General features: G+C 58.7%; 1 protein-coding gene across 1 annotated transcript; it reads right to left on the bottom strand.

Moving 5' to 3' along the window:
• Positions 1–377: 377 nt before the first annotated feature.
• On the bottom strand, positions 378–8,389 carry GDPD2 (glycerophosphodiester phosphodiesterase domain containing 2). Its single transcript, XM_009710521.1, has 15 exons — positions 8,276–8,389; positions 7,009–7,112; positions 6,842–6,935; positions 6,549–6,608; positions 6,099–6,197; positions 5,619–5,712; positions 5,038–5,183; positions 4,464–4,546; positions 3,764–3,914; positions 3,006–3,221; positions 2,009–2,160; positions 1,506–1,653; positions 1,219–1,301; positions 739–767; positions 378–430 (listed from the first exon to the last, which is right to left on the bottom strand). The coding sequence occupies exons 1-15, from the start codon at positions 8,387–8,389 to the stop codon at positions 378–380; spliced, it is 1,626 nt and encodes a 541-aa protein (XP_009708823.1).
• Positions 8,390–8,611: the final 222 nt, after the last annotated feature.

The following is an 8,611-nucleotide window of genomic DNA, read 5'->3' as shown; positions in this document are numbered from 1 at the left end:
CTGGCTGCAGTGGCTGTCCTTCCCCTGCACCAAACAGGTATTCAAATGCCCGCTAGTCTCCAAACCCCAGGGCAGAGGTCTTAGCCCCAGCACCACTGGATAATTACTCAGCCCCCCAGGCACAAGCCAGCCCCAGGAAACCCCTACGAAGGCTCCAGTTCCTTGCTGTCAGTTGGAACTGGGAACCTAGTTCCAAGTCTTTGCAGCTGAGGGCAGTTGTGCACCACACAAGGAGCCAGGAAGGCTACAGGGGACTGGAGGCTCAGGAAAGAGTCTGCAAAGGAAAGGAGCCTCGAAGTTGGCCTGAGGAGTGCTCCCCACTTGAGATGTGCAGGGCTCTGGCTGCTCCTCCCCATGGCTGATGCAGGCTGGAGGGGTCACTCTTGCATCAGGCTGTTGATCTTTGTGAGCAGCACATCCGTCTCGGACTCTGAGGAGACAGAGAGAAAAAAGAAGTCATTGCCAATAGCCAGTATCCCGCAGTGACAGGTGGAACAGCCTGAAAAGCAGGTTTGAGGAGACTTGGGGAATGTGGGATTCCCCAGTGCTGTCCCACAGGGCTGTTTGCCCAAGGGCAGGACAGGAACTCCCTGGACTGGGATTCCCTTCCCTCCCCCAACCATCCCAAACTGCTCTGTCATGTTTGCTCAGCTGGAGAAAGCTGCCTGCCTGCCAGGGAGAGTCCCACAGGCACAGCCTGGCTCCAAGGGAGGGGAGCTCACATCCGTCTGCACTCACCCGCTGCCCGTCTTCTCTGGGAGCATCTCCTAGGAGATGGAATAGGATCGATGTTAGCATGTCGGTCTGGCTTCCCCCTTCCCTCCCCTGAGCTCCCAGCTGGAGACTGTGGGGCCCCACAGGACACACAGTCCCACAGGGATCTGCTCTTGGTGCCTGCAGCACTGCTAAAGGAGCAGGGCCAAGATCCCCCAGCCTCAGCCCACCAAAGCCCAGGGGTGCAGAGCAAGCTAGTAAGTGTGGACTAAGGCATCCAGCAGTTTCAGGAAAGGTCAGGCCAGATTTTTAGCTGCAGCCTAGTGATAAAAGCTGCCTCTACACACCGTTGTCTCAGCCAGACAGGAGAGGACCCCCCAGGATCTGAGTCCAGAGAGGGGTGGCAGCAGAAACGACCAGGTTTGGGTATGTACCAGCCACGCAAGGCACACTACAGCCTCCCCCAACAGATCTGCCCCAGGAGGGGGAACGGATCAAACGTACTTCAGCAAGAGGAAGGCCCAGAGGATGGCAAGGAAGGAGGAGCAGTCTACAACAATCCAGATCATAAGGTACGTGCTGCTGGGCTGCAAGGCAACAAGACAAGTGATGAACACCAGCCAGGTGGCCAGCAGTCCCTTCTGCAGGGGAACATGTTCCCACGCCAGCACAGCACTGAGCAAAAGCCACCCTCCAGGCAGCTGGCTGCCCAGGGCTGCTGCAGAAAGAGACCCACAAGTGCCTGGGGCACAGGGCTGTGGGGCAGGGTGAAGGATGGAGGGGTGACTTACAAGCAGCCAGATGGGGTGTTTCATCTCCTTCAGCACCTGGCAGGCGTTGGTCGTGACAGAGCTCACCCCAGAGCACCACAGCACGGAGAAGAGCCAGGGCTGGTTCACCACATACAAGTTGACAGAGATGTTGTCCTGGCGGTACTGCCTGCATAAGGACAGCCGTGGTCAGAGCAGCAGACAGCAGCGTGCCGGCACACTCAGTGTACAGCCAGAGAGGACTGTATATCTGGGATGTGATCCAGCATTTGCAGCCACAGCAAGCAACTGTCTGGAGAGCCAGACCCAGGGCAGATTTGCTGGCAAGGCAGAGGACTGCAGCCCGTTCCAACCCCTGCACCAGCCCTGCGTAATAAGGCAAGGCTGTAGCACACACCTTGCCCTTCCCAGCAGTGAGCCAGCACTCAGCCTCATCTGGCACTCACCTCTCCTGGCCCCTGGGACAGAGCTGGGACAGTGCCCAGGCCCCACAGCCCCCAGGCTCTTGGGCACAGGGCTCTCACCTGATCTCCTCAGAGCTCATGTCCTGGTAGGGCAGATTGACATGCAGCAGTGGCTCCTTCTCATTCTGGAGTCTCTTCCGGCCGTAAACTTGCTGAACGCCTGGGGCTTGCTGTTTGACCTGTTCCCTGAACCCATCCGGCAGCCAGAGGACCTAGGCAAGAGCCAGAGAGCACATGGAGAGGAGAGGTGCTCCAGAGAGCCTGCTCTCTTCATGTATCTCCTTGCATGTCCATGCACACATGGCCTGCTCAGACAGCTGCTTCCTGCCCCCCTCTCCATGCTCTGCTCCTCCATGAGGATCTCAGCCAGGACAGTCTCCTAAGAGCTTGCCCCAGCCAAGTAGTAAGCACAACAGACCCTACTGAGGGGAGAAACCAGTTTCAGCCTAAGAAAGCTGCAGCAGTTAGGTCCTTTCTGGGTCCTTGAATAGATGAAGCAGTGCATCCTTTTGGCCCCAACTCTGCAGCAAGAATGCACCTTGGATCAGCACTACAGTCTTTGCTGTGTCCCCTCCTGCTCTACATTCCCAAAAAGCCAAGAAGAGAAAGCAATTTGGGTGCTCAGTCTTCCCCTCAGGGCAGCACGTGTTGGATGAAGTGCAAAGACAACACAGGAGGTTGCAGCTGGAGTACAAGAGCTGCAGGGAGAGGTGTGGCGCAGTCTGGGGAGGTGGAAGCTTGAGAATTGTTTTCCTGCTCTTGCTAGCACTGTTGGTCCCCTCCCTAGACTGAGTCACTGTTTACACACCAGGGTGGCCAGTGCTGGGCAACCAAAGTATTTGGAGGGGTCTGAAGCTGTAGGCATTAACCCCTAATTATTGGCAACTCCTCCCAGGTAGAGAACCCCATGGCTGCACAGGATTGCCCAGCAGGGATCACATATGGGGATGTGGTGTATGGGGTGGTGGGGATGCCCCGTGGGGTTGGTGGGGCACCTTCCACCATGGCAGGGGTGTGACAGCAAGGCCTGGCAGTGGTGGGGCGGTGGCCAGCTCACCTGCTGTAGTGGGATGCCTGACTGCAAGATCACTTCCAGGGTGGCATTGACGAAGCTCTGGTAGTCACTGTGGTTCTCAGGCCGGAGGTCAAACATGATGGAGATATTGCTCTGCTTGGCTGCCTCTAGTGCCTGTTCCAGCGATGGAATCCTCTGCTTAGCTGCCTGGTAGCGATCGCCAGCAGAAAGACTCTGCACAGTGGGAAACGGCCTCCGCTGCAAGGGTGAGAGGGAGTTAGTCAAAGGCAGACACCCTGTAAGCTTCCACCTGCTAAACTGGTGCCTGTCTCTGGGTCTCAGTTTCCTACACTGGCCCTTCCACATGCTCTCCAGTGCATACAGGCACAGGGATCCTTCCCCTGCACATCCACCTCTACCCTTCTCCCTACTAATGGCACAGTTCAAGCAGCCCCAACAGCTGTGGGCATTCCGAGCAGCTCAGCAGTTGCTTAGTCACCTTTTGGGAAGAGCCTTGCCACAGCTGCCTCCAAGCCCGGGCAGGCTGTGCAGCTTAGAGCAAACACACAAGATCTCCCCTCAAACCAGACTCCTCCATGACTCAGCTGAGGAGTCAGAACAAACCCCAGCTTGGGGCATAACTGCACCCAAGGTATTCATGCAGGCGTGTAAGTGCTTCTGCACCCCGTCCAGGTGTCTGCCAGGACCAGAGCTCCAGAAGGAACCTTCCCCAGGGCAGGGCTTATGCTTCACCCACAAACGCACCCATCCCTGACCAGCCACCCCAGGGGCGTCCTGACCTCCAGGAACCAGCTGCCAGCATCCAACTGCTGGAGGTCTGTCCAGTTGAAGGCAGTGCTGTTCAGGGCAGCCCTCTCAGGGAACACAGCCTGCACGTTGGTGGTCCTGGTGAGTTCCTCGTCATGCATGAGGAACGGGACCCCGTCAGCACTGGCAGAAGAGCAGAGAAGGAAGCTCTGTGTTGCAAGCTGTTTGTCTCCTATCCCTGTCCTGGCATTTCTGTCCCCTCCCAGCCACCCTCCTAGGGTAACCCTCACCCTTACACCTACTTGTGATCCTCTACACAAAAAGGTGAGTGTCTGGAAAGCACAGAGCACCTAAAGATCAAGCCAGGAACCAAGTAGTTCCTTGCTTACTGCAACAGCTGTCCCCATAGCAGGATTACATGAGATGAACTAGAGCCAGGGTCTGTTTTCCAAGCAGTGCCCTTCCCCTGATGGTGCCTCCCCTCCTAATACCGTGGAAGACAACCTGCATTGAAAGGACAGAAACCCAGTACCTCTCCCAGATCATTGGGACACCAAGCTGGAGCCAGTCCCATACTGGGAAAGCAGTAATGGCAGTGCCCTTTGAACAAGGCTGCCTTCAAATGCAGGCTATGTCAGTCCTCCAGGTGTGTTCCAGAACGCCCCATGTGGGAGGTGACATTCCAGGATACACAGGGCCCTTCCTCCCTCCAAGTCCCTTCTGCCCCTTTACCTCACCATGACGTCTGTCTCAAAGACTTGCACATCACAGTCCACCGCCTTCTGCAGTGACATGAGGGTGTTTTCGGGGGCCAGCTGGAAAAGGAATGGTGTTAGTGCAGAGGGCACGGGCAGGAAGGGGCAGAAGGCAGGCACTCACCCTGCCTGGCTGCACCCAGCAGCTTGGCTGGGCTCTAGGGCAACCACAATGAGACTGGGGTGACCCCGGTAGGGTGGGGGATGGAAAAGGCCTGGGTGCAGACAGCCAGAGCCTGCCTAGTCCCTGCTTCCCAGCCCACACTACACAGCCAGGTTTTCTGCTGAGACTTGGCTGCTCCTGGTCCAGCAGTGCTGAGCAAGCAGCTCTGCTCTGCGGCTACTGCACCCACCGTCCTTACCCTGTGCTCACCCATCCTCAGCCCTGTGCTGCCCTGGCTGATGTGGGGACCCCTCTCTACTGGGCTGACCAGAGCTCATCCAGGTTGGCAGCAGCAAGGTTTGATGGCAGTGCCCCACAGCCAGGCATAGCAGCCTGTCCCACCCACCCTGACCACTGTGTCAGGATGCTGCTGGTGCTGGTCACTCACCATGGGTGCTCCTCGGTGGCCAACCAGTGCTGGCTTGGGGGGCAGCTGGTTCTCCTCCATGATGCAAGGGGACGTGATTCCCAGGGGAGCCAGATACAGCGCAATCATCACCGTGCAGTACACCAGCAGCAGAAACACCTTGAGAGCTGCAGGCAGAGACAGAGAAGATAGAAGGGTGAGGTACCGAGGAGGTATTTTACAGACTGTTAGGGATAAGCCAAGGCTGCTTCACCTGGCATTAACTTATGGTTGCCCTGGGTGAGGCATTGCATCCCCAGCCTCAGGAACACTGCAGACTTATTCTTGGCGTACTATGTACCCTTGCACCTCAACCCAGCACTTCTGCAAGACAGTTTGCCATCCATAGTCCTCCTTCAGCTGCAAAGCAGTGAGGGCTGAAGCTGTACCCAGGGTTGGGTATGAGAAGCAGCAACCAAGAGCAGGCGTTACTACTAGACTGAGAACTGGGGACCTGTTCCCCCTGCACCAACACTCTGTGCATCACTCTGCCACCGGTGCCACTTTGGTTTGGTGGTAGGAAACAGGGCCCCAGATGAGGCGGGGAGGTGGAGGGGAATTACCTGTGTTGCGGGTTCGGTAGATGAAGCTGGCCAGAGGCCAGGCAAGGAGCGTCATTCCCCCCACAATTCCAATGTGCAGGAAGGGACCTGTTGCCTGGGAAGGCAAAGGCAGGGTGTCAGCCAGCCCCAGCCCCTATGCCCAAAATCCACATGCTCCAATGCCAGGGACCTGCAACTGCAGCCAGCACCACTGGAAGAGCCACAGTGCCTGGGAGGAAAGCACAGGCTCCTTGAAGGGGGACCAAACAGACTCCCTGCTCTGGTCCGGCCACCATTCATCACCCTGACTGCAGCTGCTCCAGGCAGGACTGCAAGAGCAGGAGCAGCACCGTGCCTGGCCAGGCAGCAGAAGTCAAGGACAGGGAGTTAATCCCCATGGCACAAAGCCATCCTCAGGGCTCCAGTCACCACCCTTCAGCTCATCCCCACAGGCCAGGTACTGGGTACAGCGGGGGAGTCTCTGGTATCGAGGTGACTCACCTGCAGGGAGATACGTGCACTTCTCCACTCCTCCGCCCACTTTATTCCCAGCCCTGTGAAGGCTGCAGCCACCACCAGGGCAGTTACGATCAGCAGGGTCTGTGGGGCAGGGCACAGGGCAGTTAGGGGAGCACACAGCATCCTGCAGGCCAGCTGGGCTCTGTCTGCCCTAGCAAGGCAGGCAGAGTCCTCCTCGTCCCTTCCTCCTGAGCCCCTGCAAGTCCTGAGACCCCACTTCCCCCACCTGGGTTTGCAGCTGAGCTCTGTACCCCATACTTTGAGCAAGGGGAATATCCCCACTCCAGAGATGTGTGGCTGAGGGACTAACAGCTGCAGCCCAGCTCAGCGGGGACACACAGCCACTCGGTGGGGTTGCAGGAGCTGTGGCCGGGCTGCGGCTCCCAAAGGTGCCGGGGCAGCCACCAGCTCCCTGCACCCCCAGTCTCTCACCTTGTGCAGCCAGTGTAGCTTCAAGGGCTGGCCGCAGAGCTGCAAGCACAAAGCAAGGACCTGTGAGAAGAACAAGATGTTGTCAGAGCTGGGCTGTACCCCACACCTCAGCCCTCTAAGAGCACAGGACTCAGCCATAGGAGCTCTGGCCCCCCACAGGCAGGGTCTCTGGCCATGCTCAAGCAGATCAGATGCTGTGGGCTCCACCTGGCTCTGCACAGGCCACGGGAGCCAGCCTGTGCTCAGCACAGCTCTGTACCCCCACTAGCCCAGGTGGGATCAGCAGGGCTCACCAGCAGCACAGCTGAGTAGGTGATCAGCACAGCCGTAGCTATAAGCAGGACCAGGGACCAGTCTAGCCACAACTTCTTCTGCTTGAATATGAACCTGCCAGCAAAAGGAATGGTCAGAAGGGCAGGGGGGACACAGGGAGCAAAGCTGGACGTGGGATCGTACTCACTCATTGAAGTTGTGGAAATCATTGAGGATGATTATGGCGAAGTAGAGCCACACCAGTGTGAAGAGGAAGACGCAGAAGAGGAAAAGGAACCAGCTGCAGTCACACTGAAAGCCAGAGATGACAGCTATGCACATACCTGCAGGGCACCTAGCTCCTGGCCAGGTTGCTGAGACCCCTGGGGAGCACCCAGCCTGCAGCACGATGCACAGGGGGTCACAGCAGGCACTGGCCTCCTGGGTCCAGGCACTGAGCTGCCCCATGGAGAGGGAACAGAGCTCCCTCAGGAGAGCTCTTTTGGCTGCACCCATGATACAGGAAGATGGACCAGCACCTCCTACAACAAGCTAAAAAGCTGCCTATGCCATGCTGGGGAGTACAGCCCCTGTGGCAGGACTGCCTCCTTTCCCATGAGCAGGCCCTGCAAGTGGGCTGGGACTTTGGACACGAGAAGAGGCAAGAAGCACCAGGTCCTGTTCCCTTCTAGCTGGGTGATCTGTGGGCTCGGTGGAGGGGTGCTGTGCCTCAGAGCTGCTGTTGCGGAGGTAAGCCTGCAGACTGCTCCTGCCTGCCCAGCTGAAGCCAGGTCCAGTGTCAGGGTCTCCACCCTCATGTACACAGGGAGGTGAGGGGTGCCACAGGTGCTGAGCGGGACACCTGGCAGCCCGGACCAGCTTGCACATTCCAGGCAAGATGGGACAAGCAGCAGCGCAGCCGCTCCCATGGGAGTTTGAGACCTCAGAGAATCCCAGGACCTCACCCCTCCCAGATTACAAATTGCTGGGGACACCCCCTTCCAGCACCCCATCGGCAGGGGCCGCACCCAGCCCAGGAACCGTGCCTCCCACGTGCCTCGCCAGGCACTCAGCACCCCAGGACCTGCCCGCCACGCTCAGCCCTCGGGGAGCACAGTTCTGCTCCAGGCACGCGTGAGCCCTGCCAAGACGCATGCTCGGCCAGGCAGGGGACGGCCACGGCTCAGCCTCGCTGCTGCCAGCGTGCTGCTCTACCCTTCTTGTCACCCAGCAGGAACAGACAGCTCACCCTCTCACTGCTCCAGGCTAGGGCAGTCCCTGGATAGAGAGGGTGCCAGGTAGCACCCCAGCTCTCTTGGGACTCAGCCCTGGGGAGCAGGACCAGTGGGAAAGGGTCAGCATCCCAGTGTCTGGGCTGAGCCCCTCAGCTGGAGCCCTTCCGCGCCCCAGTCACCACTCTGAGCCTCCCACACAGGGGCTGGCCAGCCCCAGCTCCGCATCACCCATGATATCACCTTGGTGGTTCTCAGGCCCTTCCTCTTCTCCTTCTTGGTGGTGATCCACTGGCAGCTGTAGAGGCAGAGCAGGCAGGTGGCACAGGGGCGGCAGCAGCCAGGGGGGTCTGCCATAGCGCCAGGCTGTCCCAGGCCGAAGATCAGACGTTCTGCAAGGGATGCACACAGCATGTTGGCACCAACATCCCAACACACACTGCCCTCCACCCCGTGGGGATGGGGCACTGCAGCATCCTGGGTCCAGGTACCCTGGCAAGCAGCTGCCCCAGAGTCCTGGGACATAGCGGGGCTGCTGGCCGTGTTCCCAGGCAAGTAACCGTGCCAGGGAAAGCGAGA

This window comes from Cariama cristata, unplaced genomic scaffold, assembly GCF_000690535.1.
Source record: "Cariama cristata isolate BGI_N322 unplaced genomic scaffold, ASM69053v1 scaffold36681, whole genome shotgun sequence".
Lineage (NCBI taxonomy): Eukaryota > Metazoa > Chordata > Aves > Cariamiformes > Cariamidae > Cariama > Cariama cristata.
Note: the sequence above shows the minus strand (reverse complement) of the source record. Positions and strands in the feature narration are given on the sequence as shown.

What these genes read in the sequence shown, in the direction of transcription:
- GDPD2 (XM_009710521.1), bottom strand. Translation starts at nt 8,389, where the DNA reads ATGGCAGACCCCCCTGGCTGCTGCCGCCCCTGTGCCACCTGCCTGCTC. An exon ending in AGGGCCTGAGAACCACCAAG is followed by an intron (nt 7,113 to 8,275) that starts GTGATATCATGG and finishes TCTGGCTTTCAG; the next exon opens with TGTGACTGCAGCTGGTTCCT. An exon ending in TGGGCCTTCCTCTTGCTGAA is followed by an intron (nt 768 to 1,218) that starts GTACGTTTGATC and finishes TCCATCTCCTAG; the next exon opens with GAGATGCTCCCAGAGAAGAC.